The 18489-nt window shown below is 39.6% G+C and overlaps 1 protein-coding gene across 2 annotated transcripts in view; it reads right to left on the reverse strand.

The window, feature by feature from the left end:
* Positions 1–18489, reverse strand: part of LOC136868694 (zinc finger protein 665) — a 94355-nt gene that overhangs the window by 40215 nt on the left and 35651 nt on the right. The window contains exons 1-2 of one of the 2 annotated variants that reach the window (XM_067144794.2): positions 4343–4789; positions 3674–3879 (exon numbers count right to left, since the gene is read on the reverse strand). In XM_067144794.2, the coding sequence (XP_067000895.2) occupies positions 3674–3879; positions 4343–4449 (313 nt within the window). In that variant the 5' untranslated portion in view covers positions 4450–4789. Of the gene's footprint in view, positions 1–3673; positions 3880–4342; positions 4790–18489 lie in introns of those variants that run through there. The other variant, XM_067144793.2, reaches the window with a different exon arrangement.

Genomic DNA, 18489 nt, shown 5'->3' on the forward strand with positions numbered 1-18489 from the left:
CTCGAAGTGTGTACTGCATGTTTCTGTTACAACTGCCAACTAAAGACTGCGAATGAATTATTAATTTACCAACAGTGCTCGTTATTGTCACAACAATCAACAAAATTGTCAACAATGGGCAGCGGTACTGATTCTCCCAGAGCCACTGAGATCATTAAAACAAATTTCCAGTTTCTATGGGCTTTCAGAACGAAATCACGACCTATTAAAGTAGTTCAGGTTTATATGGATTGCTCTGTATATTTAGGTTCAAGGTAATGAATAAACTGTTGAAATCATCTTCTACAATGCTAAATGGCTGGTTGACTTTGCATATTATGTAAGCTGCTTTCCTGGTAATTACCTTTGATTGATTATCTCCTGGTTTAAATTTTGATTTACCAACCAGAAAAATGTGAGAATAGGCTGGCTAGTATTTGAGTACTGTAAAGATGCTGATGATGATGATACTGAGGATAATGACTTTGAATTGGCATGAATGAGCACAGATTCTTCGACTGCCATTTCCTCACTTGTTACACTTTTACTGTTTCAATTTTTTTTTTTTTTTTTACAATTTGCTTTACGTCACACTGACACAGATAGGTCTTATGGTGACAATGGGTTAGGAAAAGGCAAGGAGGGGGAAGGAAGCAACCATGCTCCTAATTAGGGTACAGCTTCAGCATTTGTCTGGTGTGTAAACAGGAAACCATGGAAAACCATCCTCATGGCTGCCAATAGTGGGGTTTGAACTCATTATCTCCTGAGTGCAAGCTGATAGCTAAGTGACCCAAACAGCATAGCCATGTGCTCGGTCAATTTTTGTTGTTGTTGTTGTTGGGATGTTCATGTTCAGTAGAATTTTATGAACTAGATGACATGCTTCTTCAGGATGTTTGTGTTGTAAGATTTTCCTCCTCGCAAGAAAATCTTTTTACAAATGCGGCAAATGGCACAGTTATCAATGAGGGGATCCAATTGGAAATAGTTCCCTGAGGCATGGCATCTGCATTGCTGGTGATACTGCCGGCAACATACAGAAAAAAATAAATTAGGTATATTCCTTATTATATAATTTGTATTTTCTACCAACGATCTAAATCCACAGGATTCCCGAACATATGTCAGAAAAGATAGGACTGCCATCTAGCACTGAAACACACGCACACCTTTCTTTATAGACTGTTATCCCTTTCAGCATTCAGTCTGAAAGCTTCTGTGAAGTTACTAAACTCCATCACAATACTCTATTTGTAACTAGCTCTGTGGCCTTGTTTAGTTCTATACTTTTTATCTTTAAATTGTAAGAAACTAGGTCCCACCCTTGTTGTCCTGGTCTCCCTCTACTTCTCTTACCTTCAATGACCGAGTCCATTATTCTCCTATTCTCCATTCGCCTCACATGATCCACCACCACAGCCGGTTTATATGTATAGCTTCATCGATCGAGTTCATCTAACTTAGCCCCTATCTCCTCATTATGAGTATCCTGCTGCCATTCTTTCCACCTGTTTGTACCAGCAATCATTCTTGCTACTTTCATGTCTATTACTTCTAACTTATGAATAAGATATCCTGAGTCTACCCTGCTTTCACTTCCGTAAAGCAAAATTGGTCCGAAAACAGACCGGTGTAAAGAAAGTTTCATCCGGAAGCTGACTTCCTTCTTACAGAACTGTGAACTCACTGAATTCGCTTTGCTGCACCGTGATTCAATCTCAGTTACTATATTACCATCCTGGGAGAATACACATCCTAAATGCTTGACACTATCTACGTGGTCCAGTTTGCTATTTTCAACCTAACATTCAATTCTCTTAGGTTTCTTACCTACGGACATCACCTTAGTCTTGGAAAGGCTAATTTTCATATCATATTCACCGCATCTATTTTTGAGTTCCAACATATTAGACTGCAGACTTTCAGCACAATCTGGCATTAAGACAAAGTCATCGGCATAGGCCATTACATTTCCACCTAACTGAATCCCTCCCTACCACTTTATACCCTTCAGTAGATGGTGCATATAAACTATGAACAACAAAGGTGAAAGATTACAACCTTATCTAACCCCTGCAAAATTTTAAACCAAGAACTCATTCAACTATCAATTCTCACCACAGCCCAATTATCAACATAAATGCCTCTGATTGCTTTTAATAAGTTACCCTTCATCCCATAGTCTCCCAGTATGCCGAACATCTTTTCTCACAGTACTCTGTCATGTGACTTCTTGAGATCTACAAAACGAACATAACTGTCTATTCCTCTCATAGCATTTTTCAATTACCAGGCACATACTGAAAATCTGATCCTGACAACACAAATGAAAACAAAAATGCCGGGACCAAAGATGGTATCATGAATGTGGATAGTTTCCGTGTCCAGTGTTCCAAGTCATGAAAATTCTAAAAATCATGTTGCATCCATTGTCTCTCTGGTGCAGTTTGGTGAAACGAGAATTGATTTCTCATTAAGTGAGGCATTTAAAAAAAAACTTAAAAATAAAATGAAGCCATGAAAAGAAACAGATCAACGAACTCAACTGAAGAACAAGTAGGTGCAACACATCTTCTTGCAGATCTTCAAATAAAGTAGCACACTTTCAAGTAATTTTACCAAAATTTATCATTATTTTTATGAAATGTCATATTTTTATCCTGGCGTGTTTATTCATGCTTAAGTTAATTTAAGCACATTTCCAACAATTGTGAACACAATATTTTTTTTGCTAGTTGTTTTACGTCGCACCGACACAGATAGGTCTTACGGCGACGATGGGACAGGAAAGGGCTAGGAGTGGGAAGGAAGTGGCCGTGGCCTTAATTAAGGTACAGCCCCAGCATTTGCCTGGTGTGAAAATGGGAAACCACGGAAAACCATTTTCAGGGCTGCCGACAGTGGGATTCGAACCTACTATCTCCCGAATACTGGATATTGGCCGCACTTAAGCGACTGCAGCTATCGAGCTCGGTGTGAACACAATAAAGCAGTTTTTATTGGTAATATAAATGCATATTTGACGGTATGTTAGAGTCTGGTCATATTTTGGCAAAATCATCAAAATAGAGCATTCTTTTAGTCATATTTATGTAGTATTTGACATATATTTTTTATCGGTGATTTAACATCGTACTAACACATCAAATGTTTTTGGCAATGCAAGGATGGGAAAGAGTTAGGACTGGGAAGGTAGCATCTGTGGCTTTAATTAAGGTACAGTTCCAACGATTGCTTGGTGTGAAAATGGGAAACCATGTTTTACAATAAACATCTTCAGGACTGCCAATGGTGAGGTTCAAATCCACCATCTCCCAAATGCAAGTTCACAGCTCCATGACGTGAACCGCATAGCCAACTAATTTGGTTCACTTGTCTGCTTTTTATGAAAATCTTACGTATCCATCTATGAAAATATTGCTCTTCCTCACTGTTTTCTTTCTTTTCTTTTTTTTCCCTTACCCAGCTTTATTAAGATTTATGATTCTGATTTGTACCTCCTTTTTCCTGCCTGAAGCGTTTGATGATCTATTTTTGCCCCGTGAAACAACAATCACTACCATCACCTGAGATATAACTGCAGGAAACTAATGAACAAAACAGGAATATTATACATAATTCAATCTAAACAGTACCAAAAATATGAAAAATATATTATCCATATATAGCAAATTACAAGAAAAGTACTAACCATGGAGTTCAGACTGATCACACTCATCAGTTTGCCAATTGGGGAATATGGTGGGAACAGCACCTTCCACTAATTTGGTGTGGGAGCTGTTTTCAAAGTAGTTACCTATGAAGTGATCAGAACAAACTGCATAGCGCTGGTTTACTGACCAGTCTTGCTTGGCCAGTAAATCATCTCTCCGACAGACACGTAGCCAATGCTGACATCTAGAAACAAGATCACATACACAATCATTGATTTTTTTCTATTACAGGGCTAAGCCAAATCTACACAAGTTTTACTTGCATAGATATAGCAATATAACTCGAAACATTGCTATGGAATAAGGTAGAACTTTGTCAAGAAAAAGAATATCATTACATTCATAAAAATCAGAAGTCCAAAAGTTCCCACATGCTTAGGAACCAGAAGCTTAGCTTTCATTTAGTTTGAGTGATGTAAAAGAAATAAGATTATTCCTAATACTGTACATTATTATAAATGGGTTAACTACAGGGGGTGGCAACAGAAAATTATCGCACTATTAAGGGGACATTGGGGGAAACTGATTGCCCACAATCCATTGCTAGACTTACTGGTAAGCTGGAATAGTGCAGGCAGGTGTTCAATATCGTTACGGTAGGCTTAATAGTTAATAAGGAATGACTTGGAAACTAATGTAGGTCTTACCTTTCATCCATGCAGCTGTTGAAAATGATGCCCACTGTTCTCAAAGCAGATGTTGCACTAGTGTAAAATATTCTGAAACACTCGTATCCCCACCTCTGAAATTTCATGTATCAGTCATCTGATTTCCTTCTCCAGGGCTTCAAGAGTTCATGGATTGTTCTTGTACACTTTCTGTTTTAAAGTTTCCCCACATAAAAATCACAAACACTTAAATTGGAGGAACGAGGGATCCAAACTCCACGACTAATTATTTACTCATTGAACACCTATTCTAATGCATGCACTGACTGATGAGCTGTATGGGCAGTGGCATTCAACAACAGTGTAGGAATGCAACATTAATAACCCTAATGATGTGCACTCAACAAGAACTCCAATTGCAAACTAAACATTCATTCCGTATGCTTAAGGCTAACAATGCTCGCTGCGCTGCCTGACTGTGCACTCTATCCCCACACTCGAGAACAAAGCAAGCATTTCTCCAGTATACCTGCATGGCATCACAAGCTAAAGTTCTGGTAACTTTTTGCTGCCTCTCCCTGTGTTACATACACAAATTTCTGAGGAACTGATTTCTATCAAGCAATAGAAAGAATGTTACTGATTTTACATCCCACAGATATCATTTATATTTTTGGAGAGGCCAAGGTGCTAGAATTTTGTCCTACAGGAGTTCTTTTACATGCTAGTACATCTACCGACATGAAGGTGGTGTATTTGAGAACCTTCAAAAACCACCAGATGGAGCTAGGACTGAACCTGCCAATGTGGGCTCAGAAGGCCAGTGCTTCTTGAGCCACTCAGCTTGGCTTACGAAATAGATTACACTACACTCTTCTTAAACATCATCTTGGGGTCCTACATATACTACTGAATTTCTGTTTGCAAAACTGCTCGAAGACATGAATACAGTCTTGAAACCCCATCATTCATACAAATCTTGTAGTCATAACAGCTTGCTCAAGATCACTCAATAGAACCTATTTAAGCAATAGATCTCGTATATCTGTGGAATTTAATTACTCCCAAGGCCTTGATTAAAGGGCTGGATCCTGCCCGTTTTGCCAATAATGTTAATATGGGATGGTAGTCCCACTGTTTTCTCCCTTAAAACAATTCACCACCACTTGCGAAGGAACAGTAGAAAATTAAAAATAAAACAGGAATATTCTGTAGAGTGGGAACATAGTCAGATCTCATGCATGATTAACTTTGAGTAAATTTGCTACATAGCAAAAAGGAAATGGAGCAAGTAATAGACTGAACAGTTACGATCTCATTTTTTAATGTTCTCTCAAAGCAGGGTGGTGAAGAAAGAAACACAAAGCTGAAGTCACTTCACACACAATGCTAAAAACTTAAGACCATGGCGATATGTAGACATGACACGGCATAAGCCCAAAAGCCTATATCATGTCTACAAGTACAGGCCGTGAAAGCATCAATGTTAACATGATATGTTTTACCACCTAGTATTCTTAGACTTATTGGGCAACAAAATCTCTCTACCACTGACTGTCTTCCTACTCCATGTTGCCTTGGCTGGTCCTAAGGTCTGCCTTGCTAAAATAATGTATAGTTTGTTTCCTGAATCACTCCGCTGTCAGGGAGCCTGGTTTCTTTGAGGCAGGCAATGTCCTTTTTGTAACTTTGTAGATCCCTATCATGTACAGCTGTCTTGCATGCATCACAAACCTCCTGTAAGTCACTGACATATCCATGATACACAGTTCTGATGTTCCAGGTTGCCATACAAAGAGTTTTAGTTACATCATTATGTTTCTTAGTGTCACCTGGTGTATCAGATCAATCTGCTTGACAAGAGTCACCTCCGAACTCCATATATCCAATGAAGCAGGCAGATGGTGGTGGAACAGCACCTTATTCGCTGGCACCTGCCCAGCTTGAGGTGGGCAGTAGCTGACCAGGAGATGTGATGGACTCTCTCACCGTCACAAGTGATCCCTGGCACTCAAGTCTTACGCCAATCAGACAGAGCTTACAACCGGTAACTGTCACTTCCCATGTTGTACTGATATCTTACAACATTGCGGGAGTTTCCTCTCCAGGGTACAAAGCCTAAGTGGAAGTATATGGAGATCCTGAACTGCCCACATGACATACAGAATCCCCCTCTCAGTCGTGAATTACTAATGCATCAATAACTACTTCCATGATGCCTTTCTTACTTCTGCTCCACTGCTTTCACAAGCCTCCAGTGTAACCTTTCCAGTTGGAACTTTCGCCCAGTATCATTGTTATGTCATTGTTTCAAGATCTTCGAGCGCCTTATCCTTAACCGAATTAGTGGCATCCTCGAAGGAAAGTTCATTCCTCAACAAGATGGTTTTCGACCTGGAAAGTCATGCTGCAGTCAAATCCTGAACCTTACTCAACACATCGAGGATGGTTTCGAACAGCGTAAGGTAACTGGAGTTGCCTTTGTTGACTTAACAGCTGCCTATGACACCATCAACCACAGGAAGTTAATGAGGAAAATTTACCAGATCACTAATGATTATCAACTAACATCTCTTATTGGCATTCTCCTGCAGAATAGAAGATTCCAAGTCTCTCTCTCCATGGTAAGAAGAGCAGATGGCGCGTACAAAAGAACGGTTTACCTCAAGGCAGTGTGCTAGCCCCTGTGCTCTTTAACATTTACACTAATGATCAGCCCATAATGGAACATACCAGGCTTTTCATCTATGCCGACGATACTGCAGTGGCTGCCCAAGGAGAGACATTTGAAGAAGTGGAGGAAAAGTTGACTTCTGCACTAGATACTCTTGGCTCTTACTATGAAGGCAATCATCTAAAGCCAAATCCCAACAAGACTCAGGTGTGCGCATTTCACTTAAGGAATAGAGAAGCTCGGCGGGAACTGGACATTATATGGCAAGGCAAACGACTAGAACATTGTCCAACACCTGTGTATCTAGGTGTTACTCTTGACCGGACACTGTCCTTCAAGAAACATTGCCACAACACCAGGCTGAAAGTTAGTTCACGGAACAATCTTTTGAGAAAGCTCACAGCCACCACCTGGGAAGCAAGCCCTTACGTCCTGAGAACCTCTGCTCTTGCTTTGTGTGTGTCCGCTGCAGAGTACGCTTCACCTGTGTGGAGTGCATCCACTCACACCAAGGAGGTTGACATTGCAATCAACGAGACTGTACGTATCTTGTCGGGATGTCTGAAGCCAACCCCAGTTGACAAACTCTACCCGATTGTTGGAATAGCTCCCCCCGCTATCAGAAGGGCTGTTGCTGCTGATGCAGAGAGGACAAAGCAGACTAATGATTCTCGCCACCCACTGCATGATCACCAGGCTGTAGTCTGTCGACTGAAGTCGAGAAAGAGCTTCATCACCAGGACTCAACCACTGGTAGGAACACCTGAGTCTAACCGCATCACCAGGTGGAAGAGCGTGCTGCCGCCTGATACTCCTGCAAAGGAAGAGCTAGCTCCAGGAAATGACCTGCCCTACCCTATTTGGAGATCACTTAATCGTCTTAGGGTGGGCATACCTCTTTGCAAGACCAACATGCAAAAATGGGCCATACTTCCAGCTGATGGACACGCATCCTGCGAGTGTGGTGTAACACAAGATCCGAACCACCTGCTCATCTGTCTCCTACTAGAACATCCCTGCACTACACAGGACCTGATCGAGGCGAACAACAAGGCCATCGGAGTTGCTACATTTTGGAAATGCTGACCGGACACGGAATGATGATGATGATTAACAGTACTGAAATGATATGTAAAGATTGTTGTTTTAAGAGACAAAATAATGTGGTTATCAACCCAAACTGACTTGTCACCTGGTATTTTATACTCTCTTGCTACATTTGACCATACCAGTCCAAAAGTTTGAAGTCACAGTTGAGGAGACTGATAAAAACAGTGTCCTTTTTCAGCAGCCAACACGTTTATAATTATTTGTTGTTTGACATCAAGCTGTACAGATCGTCTTTCCTCACATTACCAAAATCTGTAAGGAGTTACAAAAACCTATATTGCCAAAATTTATACTTACCTCCATATCAAGCACAATGGCCAACTGAATGTTCCCTTGGATTTCATATTTACAATAGTATTGTGAACGGATTGAATACTTTAAATGATGGAGAGCAGAGCAATGAGATATCCTCAAAGCGGCATTAAAATAAATGATATTCAGTCCTACAACATCACTAGTATAAGATAGCTGAAACAAACCTTCTAAACCCATCTAGATATTTGACACAACCACTCTAGGTGTGTCAAAACTGGAATGATGACTTGCAGACAAGCAGGCCTGGTGAAGGAATGATGTTGAGCATGCAAACAGGTAACAAAAGCAATTAAGGCTGCTTACAGGACAAGACAGCAGACATGCACGCCAGAGGATTTACGACAATACTTCAAAACGAGCCCTAGAAGCTCCAAAGGCACTGCACTACCAGATTAAAAGTTTTCCCCACAATTTTTATGTTTTCCTGGCAATTCTTATGTTGAACGTTTTTATTTTCTCCATAAAACTGTTTCTTCAAATGTTAAATTTGCAAGTCTTTTTGTTAAATATTACTACATCAAACAAGCTTAACTTAGTTTACTATAGGATCAGGTTTTTGATTTTCTGAATATATTTGCAAGCAGTTGGTAAGCACTTTTCTTCTTCTTACATTGGCACTAAGAAAAACCTGTAACATGTTTCTTTTGTTTATATATCACTCACTCTCATCTTGCTTATAAACACCATGCCCATGCAATTCTGCCTGTGTTGTCTGGTGTGTTTCAGCATACCTTTGAATCTTCTTACAGTTAGAGGGTGAAAAATTTGGATCTACTGTATATTATAGTTTAGCATCATTAAACTTTGTCTTCTTCTTGTAGTGCCTTCTCCATTACTGAAGGTTGGCCACGATAGCAGAGAAGTCTGTACAATGTTCATAATAAATTTAAATATCGGATTAGTCAGTAGTATAACGTAAAGGACAATAGAAATTGTGCCAATTTGTAATATCAGTTTCATAAGATGAAACCCTGACACTGGTAAATTATTTTGTTCATGTGAAGTATATTAATATTGGTATTATAATTTACTCATTCGAGACAAATATTTCAGGTTCCCTATGGGAATCAACATCTACAACCAAATCGATCTCCTCTCACCAATTTGATTCAATACCTCTTCATTTGTGATTTAATCTATCCATCTCACCTTCAGCATTCTTCTATAAACCCACATTTCAAATGCTTCTATTCTCTTTCTTTCTGAGCTAGTTACTGTCCATGTTTCATTTCCATTCAATGCCACGCTCCACACGAAAATCTTCAGAAAACATCATTCTAATTCCAATGTCAATGTTCAAAGTGAGCAAATTTCTTAAGAGAGGTCTTCATTGCTTGTGCTAGTCTGCATTTTATGTCCTCCTTACTTCTGCCATCATTAGTTACTTTACTACCCAAGTAACAATATTCATCCATTTCCTTTAAGACTTAATTTCCTCATCTAATATTTCCTGCATCAACTAACTTCGTTTGACTGCACTCCATTACCTTTGCTTTGGACTTATTTATTTTTCTCTTGTACTCCTTCCCCAAGACTCTGTCCATACCATTAAACAATTTCTCCAGATCTTCTGCAGACACAGATAAAATAATAATATCACTGGCAAATCTTAAGGTTTTGATTTCCTTTCCTTGGATTGTGATTCCCTTTCCAAATTCCTCTTTGATTTCCTTTACCACCAATTCTATATAAACAATCAGAGTGTATGTGATGTTATATCAGTGGTTACAAATCAAGTCAAATTAACAAAGAATTTGGCAATATGATGTTGCACTCGCCCTAGCTTCGATGCATGCACTCATTCGGTTGGGAAGGATGTCATAAAGCCGTTGTATCCTCTCCTGAAGCAAGCTGGCCCATAAGTGTTGTAATTGGTCCTCGATATCCTGAATACTGGCACTGAGACAGAGTTGATGTCCGAGCTGGTCCCACACATGTTCTATCGGGGACAGATCTGGGGATCTTGCTGCCCATGAGAGTACTTCAATCAACATCATGCAGACAATTCATAGAGACACGTGCATTGTGTGGACAAGCATTCTCCCGTTGAAAAATGGCACCACCATACTGTCACATGAAAGGTAACACACGAGGACTCAGGATGTCCGTAATGTACCGTTGTGCCGTCACAGTTCCCTCAATCACTACCAGCCGTGACCTAAAGACATACCCGATGGCTCCCCACACCATGACACCAGGAGTAGCACTGCTGTGCTTCACTAAAACACTGGAAGAATGGGACCTCTACTCAGGTCGCTGCCATACTCGCAGACAATGTTCATCTGGGGTAGAGCGAAACCGTGATTCATCACTGAACACAATGCAATGTCATTCATCAGCAGTCCATGCTTCCTGGTCATGTCACCACTCCAAATGCAGCCATTTGTGTTGTGGTGTTAACGGCAGCCTACACATGAGATGGTAATTCCCTAGTACAGCTGCTGTTAGTCTCCGACCAATGGTGCGGGATGACGCATAATGTTTCAGGGTGTCCATTCCTTATTCTCGGATGGCAGACGCAATGTAAATGGGTTATGATGTGCTTGGTGCACAATACGGCGATCCTCCCTTGTGGTGGTCAGATGTGGTCAACTGGAACCTTGATCATGAATATGTCTGCCCTCATATTCACATGCAATTCAACACCAGGCCACATCCAAATGCCTCATAAATCTGGATAATGCATGATTAGACCAGCCAGCCAAATGGAGACCAAAATGAGGCCCATCTCAAATTCTGTCAGGTGCTGATAACGCTGTCTCACACAAGTACATGGCATCTCCATGTCCTTCACAGTGATCGCTCAACATCTGATGCTGTTCATGTCCCTCATATACCCTACCGGATCTGGTAACAACACTAAACACGAACAATACTAATGCACTCTAGTCGCTATTCTACCTGTCACAGAGAATTGCAACTCTAATAATTTACGAAATAGCCGGTGATGGTGTGTATGTGTACGAATTTACATTGACATCTGACCATTTCTTCTGGGTGCTTCAATTTTTTTGTAACGCAGTATATGAAGAGAAATGAGGACTACCACAGTGCTATGAAGGGTAAAAACTTCAGATGTGAGTGTAAACACTATTAGTCATAGGATTAAAAAATATAGGACCCTATGTCATTGTGATGGATAATACAGCATTACACTGTAAGCTTGTGGAGCATCAACTGACAATGAAATGGAGGAAGGATCCATTAGTGATAATTATACTAGATGAAATATTTTCTTCTACTGAATGATTTTTAATAATGTTACAGAATTTAATTTTAATTTTTCCTTCAGTTTATAGTCATGGTTAAGGCAGAACAGAGTGCCCCCACCAGATAATTCAACAACATATGAGCTACAACGGTTGTGTAATATGAATCGGAGTCACTTACAGAGGTATAGTAACATCTAAATATGAGTTTAGCTAATGTTGTTTACTTACATGTATGTATAATAACATTCTTTTGTGTTTTTGTTTTTTAAACCAGGTATGTTGTTGATGAGATGCTGTGCAATGAAGGCCATACTATCCTACAACTTTCTCCATACCAATCAATTTTCAATACTATCAAATTAGTGGAGCCTCTGTGGCTCAGATGGCAGCGCGTCGGCCTCTCACCGCTGGATACCGTAGTTCAAATCCCGGTCATTCCATATGAGATTTGTGCTGGACAAAGCAGAGGCGGGAAGGTTTTTCTCCGGGTACTCCGGTTTTCCTTGTCATCTTTCATTCCAGCAACACTCTCCATTCTCATTTCGTACCATCTATCAGTCATTAATATACATCACTATGGGAGTGGTGACCCCATTGTAAAAATAGCCTATATATGATTCATTCATTACATCCCTGACCCGGTCAATGATTAGAAAACAGGTTGTAGGTTTTCATTTTCATCAAATTAGTATGGTCTGTGGCAAAGCAGTATGATGATAAAATGGTGGCTTCAAGGTCAGACCATGAATTGGACAGAGCTAGAACTGTATGGAAAGAATCTTTTGATAAGGTAGGCCAAGTAGAAATGTTATTGGATATAGACACGTGGACTTTATCATATACTTCTCAGGTTGTGATACTTAAACACAGTGACATTGGTTTATCTATTCAGGGGATTACTGCTCGCCCGGTCACCTGCGTTGCGAGCCTGTCTCCCACCAAGCACTTTGCCATAATGCAACTAGTGCTCGCCCGGCACTGAGTCATAGAGTGTTTTCATTCAAGATTTCCTGTATTTTATGAAGGTATTATGAATATACACAAGCTAACGTAATGAAAATGACATTGGAACAACACATTGAGCACTAAACACGTGAATACTCGAGAAAATCAACACCCTGAGTTCTGCCGATGATATTATTTTATCTGACTCTGCAAAAGATCTGGAGAAATTAATGAATGCTATGGACAGAGTCATGGGGAAGGAACACACAAGATGAAAATAAATAAGTCCAAAACAAAAGTAATGGAGTGCGGTCGAACATGGTCAGGTGATTCAGGAAATATTAGATTAGGAAATGAAGTCTTAAAGGAAGTGGATGACCATTATTACTTGGTTAGTAAAATAACAAATGATGGCAGAAGTAAGGAGGGCATAAAATGCAGACTAGCACAAGCAAGGAAGGCCTTTCTGAAGAAAAGAAGTTTGTTCATCTCGAACATTGATACAGGAATTAGAAAGATGTTTTTGAAGACTTTCGTCTCGAGTGTGGCATTGTATGGAAGTGAAACATGGACGATAGCTAGCTCAGAAAGAAAGAGAATAGAAGCTTTTGAAATGTGGTGTTACAGAAGAATGGTGAAGGTGAGATGGGTAGATAGAATCACGAATGAGGAGATACTGAATCAAATTGGTAAGAGGAGATCGATTAGGCTAAATTTGACCAGAAGAAATAGAATTATGGGTCACATCTTAAGACACCCAGGTCTTTTACAGTTGGTTTTTGAGGGAAGTGTGGGTTAGGGGTAGACCAGGTATGAATATGACAAGCAGATTAGAGCAGGTACAGGATGTAGTAATGTAGAAATGAGAAGGATAGCACAGAATAGGGTGGCATGGAGATCTGTATCAAACCAGTCTTTGGACTGATGACTCAAACAACAACAACTTGACTAAACTGAACCTTACGCTGATAAAGCTCTCAGCAAGCTGTGAAGAAGGGGAACTTATGGCGCCGAGAAGGCATCACGGCAAAGCGCTTGGCAAGAGACAGGCTCTCAGCGTTAGAGACCGGGTGAGCGACAGTCCTCTGAATAGATAAAAAAATGTCCTTATATATCCTACAGGTAACAGCAGAGATATAGATAAATGAAATAAAACATGCCGAGGAGAAGATTATGAGTTTCTAGAATAATGAGGTGGGTTGTGTTCCTGAAGTGAAGAACTTTTCATTAATTACGGAAGCAGAAGGAGAGGAGGAGTTAGCTGTAGCACTGTAAGCCATTCCATGAGAATGAGGGTATTCCAACTTTGCCAAGAAATAATAATTTTTTCACTACCCTGTCCTTTCTGATAAAAAAATGTACATTTGAAAATTATAGGGAAATGCTACCTTTTTTAAACATACAGTAGCTATCTTATGCTGGTACCACAGTCTATGGGTAGCAAGCCTGGCTCTTATGAGGAGGATCTGGGTTCAATTCTCAGGCAGTTGGGGATTTTAACCTGGATGTGAGGGCAGGTTCTAGGTCCACTCAGCCTATGTGAGAACAACGGAGGAGCCATCGAATGGTGAGATAATGGCCCTACTTTAGAAAGCCAAGAATAATGGCTGAGAGGATTCCTTGTGCTGACCACGTACCACCTCATAATATGGAGGCCTTGAGGCTGAGCAAGAACTCCATTTGGTAAGAATAAGAAGGTTCTCCTTCGACATAGCAGCTAAACTTAAGCAAACCACCATGTGGATCATTTAAAAAATATACATATTTTTAAGAAGGAAGTCATACTTTCCAGTGTCAACTTTTTTTTGGCTTTCGAACACACAAGTTCATAAGACAATATACAGGGTGAATCGGAACTATGTGAACAAAAAAAGCCAGGGATTCTCTTTGTGTTATGTTAAGAAAGATGGTACCATCGGATTGGTGGAGAAAATTTTTCTTTTTGAAAAAGTGAGGTTACTTTGTTACTTCCATGCGCGCAATTCAAATTGATAAACCCGCCATATTTCTTATGCCAGAACCAGTAGTATATACTGGTCTGAAGATCTCGGCTACTACTCAGCTAGTAATACACAAAACATTAAATTACATTTTAAAATCTTATCTATTTATATGTGAAGTCGAGACGAGACGTCTGCTTTGGGATTAAAATTTCTTCGATGATGTCATTGAAGTTGTAGTAGGGCCACTTGCAAGGTTTCTGAAGAAAGAACATTAATGTCAAACTGTATAAATGTTCTTGTGTCTGCATTTAACAGCAGTATGACTTTATCCTCTTCAGCGCAGAAAACGTTCTTTCTATAGACGCTGAGGTTGCTGGTATTATGTTGCCAATTTTACTACTTCAGAAATCACTTGATTTAGTCTGTTTTCTTATATGGTGGAAAGAATTTCATGCACTGTTTTGCCAGAAATCGAATACGTAGTAAAATTCCACGATTTTTTTTTTTAGAAGATCATGATGTTGGTTAGCCGGCCCCGTGGTGTAGGGGTAGCATGCCTGCCTCTTACCCGGAGGCCCCGGGTTCGATTCCCGGCCAGGTCAGGGATTTTTACCTGGACCTGAGGGCTGGTTCGAGGTCCACTCAGCCTACGTGATTAGAATTGAGGAGCTATTTGACGGTGAAATGGCGGCCCCGGTCTAGAAAGTCAAGAATAACGGCCGAGAGGATTCGTTGTGTTGACCGCGCGACACCTCGTAATGTGCAGGTCTCCGGGCTGAGCAGCGGTCGTTTGGTGGGCCAAGGCCCTTCAAGGGCTGTAGTGCCATGGGGTTTGGTTTGGTTTTTGATGATGCTGGTCAGTGTGCACAGAAATCGAATACGTAGTAAAATTCCACGATTTTTTTTTACAAGATCTTGATGTTAGTGTGCAGAGTATGTTGTTTATCTAGTTGTAAATCTATTCTAGTATTGCCAAAGTTTGCAAAGTCCATCCTACTGCAACTGTGAGCCTTCGATTAATAATATTTTTGAACTACCATGAGAAATGAGTTCATATTTTCACGACTTAATAACAACAAGGCCAGCAATACAGTTTAGATAGCTTAGAACTACTAGACAACAAATTCCACCTATCATATGTACTCTGGTGATGTGAAATGACATGTATACTCACGCTGCTTTCCTTCACATCGGCACACAATTGCATTTCAGGCATAGGCCTTGCCATATTCATAATTTGAGCTTTGTAAATGTATGGACGATGGCTGAAAGAAACTTTCAACAAACTCTCTATTATAGTCATTGGCATTTAAAGCCCCCATAAATGTTTGTTCCATCATCTTCTCACAAAACCAAAGCTGACTCAGTTAAAACAAGACACTGTAAGTAAAATTACACAATTCTTCAGCATACACACACTTAAACAAATCACAAATCAAAAATAATACAACTTCTAAAATATATTCAGATCTATGTGCACGATAATGTACATTTATTGAAGGCTGTTTGTTGCTTTAAGTGCTTTTAACTAGGTAAGAAACCGCTAGTTGTAGCAGCAACTGGCTCGCTATCAGTGCTGAGCCTGAAACGAAGGAGTATGAGGGAGAGGAGAGTAAGGCTACCGCTCCCAGTCGTGGTTTCTACAGCGTTGCCTTGCTCACTACCCACTAACCATCATTTCTTTCGATAAAGAAGAATGTGCATAAATGTCATGATTGTTTAAATGCCCTGCTGAAACGGTAATAAAGTGTTATTTCTTTTTAATGTGATTTTCTTGGGCTACCCCTGGCCAGAACACAAGCCGCTACCATGCTTCAGGGAAGAAAAGGGCAGGAAGGGGAAGTAGAGTGTATGATAGAGAGATAATGCTCCACACATATGCACAAGTTTCCTCATTCAACTCGCAAAGGATTGCCCTTGTCTCTTACAGGCAATATCCACAGTTCGTTTACTTAACAGCCATAACTGCACACACAGCACAAGATCACACTGTAATTAAGGCATACTTATCAGTTAAGAAATGCACCAGATCGTTTCTCCTCTCAACTGTTGGTCACAGTAACGTTCTTTATTATTTAACATGCTCGAAGATGCAATGCTGCTACCCCAGGATTGTGTGTATTCCTTCGGTCACAACATTGTAAATGGAATGAAATACTGAACGAAGGAAACAATATGCCCAGTGGTTTGATTACAGTAGTTGTTCAATATGCCCCCCTCCTACTTCAATGCACACTTCACAATGGTGTAGTAGTGAGCCTTGGACCCTGTTCAGGATGCATGGTGTGTCGCCAATGACCTAGAAAGCTCCCTGTATTCTTGGTACAAGTTCATCTTCTCTTACTTCTCTTACTACAGGGTTCGCATAGTAGTCAATTTGTGCAGAACAAACTCTACTCTGCATGCTGGGGCTGGGAAGCAACTATACGAAACAAACAAGAAACCTGTGCATTCACACTGAGCATTTCTCCCACCTCCCACCCCTTGTCTTCCCTCCTCTGATGCACAGCAACAGACAGCAGCTAGTTCTCGGGCATAGCAAATATGGCATGTTCGTCAATTTAATTGTGAGCCGGCAGTAACCAAGTAACCTCATTTTCTCTAAAAGAAAAAGTTTCTCTGCCAATCCAATTGCACCATCATCTGTAATATAACACGAGAGCATCCCTGATTTTATTGTCGGTATAGTTCTGATACACCCTGCATAACACTATAGCATACCTGTAAAAAATACACACCGTTAAACAAAGAATGAGATGTTTTGTTTTACAAGAACATCCTCAGTTTCTAACAAATCACTTTAAATCATGGGCATATATAAACAATATCGTTTACGTTGCGCAAACTAGTCAATGATTATGAATTGGCGATGCAATGAACCAATGTGAACAAATAATGAATGCATTAATCCTCTACTGTCACTTTAGTAAATTATGGATTTAAGAAAAAAAATTTATGAAGGTAACAGACAACAGCAACTAAGGTTAAGTACAGGAAAATATCCATAATTTACTAAAGTGACAGTAGAGGACTAATACATTCATTATTTGTTCACACTGGTTCATAGCACTACCATTTCATAATCATTGACTAATTTACACAATGTTAACAAGATTGTACATATTTGCACATGATTTAAAGTGATTTGATAGAATCTGAGGATGTTCTTGTAAAATGATACACGTCATCATTCTTTATTTAATAGTGTGTACTTTTTACAGGTATGTCATAGCGTTAAATATTACATTTTGAACTTGTTTTTTTGATAGACTGAAAAGCTTTTAAGTTACATTTAAAATTTCATCAGCAAATTTAGGTACAATTTCCAAATATTACTTTGATTCTTTTTATGCAAGTTAATAACATTGTTACCTGAATTGAAGACTTACAATGGTATCCAGATATTTATTGTACCTTATTAAAATGGATTGTTAAAAAGAAAATACTTTTTCCCTCAAGGAATTGGCTGTAGTTCGTGTCATACAGGTAATATATTTTGTAAGTCTTCATTGGAGCTATTAGGTACCTATTTAAAATAGTGTGCTGAGTTTCATTGCTCTAGCTCTTAGCGTTCCAGTGAAAACTGTACCTAAACATTAAAAAATGTTTTTTTAGGTAAAACACAAAAACATCTCATGAATAAAAACTCACCCTTCACAGCTTTAAAATTTCTCAGTTCTATATTCATTGTGATCCTTACTTTCCTTGCCCCCTTTTTCTTCTTTACACTTGTTTTCTTCACTCTGGCATCCTTATTAATAATCTTGACCATGATGGTCGGGATTGGATCCGTATTGACTTAGTAACAGTAAATATGTTGGAAGATGGTCCACCTAGTCAATACTATTTATTTATTTACCTTTCACCTTAACATCTAGTACATGTTTCGAAAATATTGTGCATTCTCTTCCTCAGCTAGTGGATTAAAATTCAGTATACAATAAGACCTGACTAAAATAGGGGGGGGGGCATTAAAAATTCAAAACC

This window comes from Anabrus simplex, chromosome 1, assembly GCF_040414725.1.
Source record: "Anabrus simplex isolate iqAnaSimp1 chromosome 1, ASM4041472v1, whole genome shotgun sequence".
Lineage (NCBI taxonomy): Eukaryota > Metazoa > Arthropoda > Insecta > Orthoptera > Tettigoniidae > Anabrus > Anabrus simplex.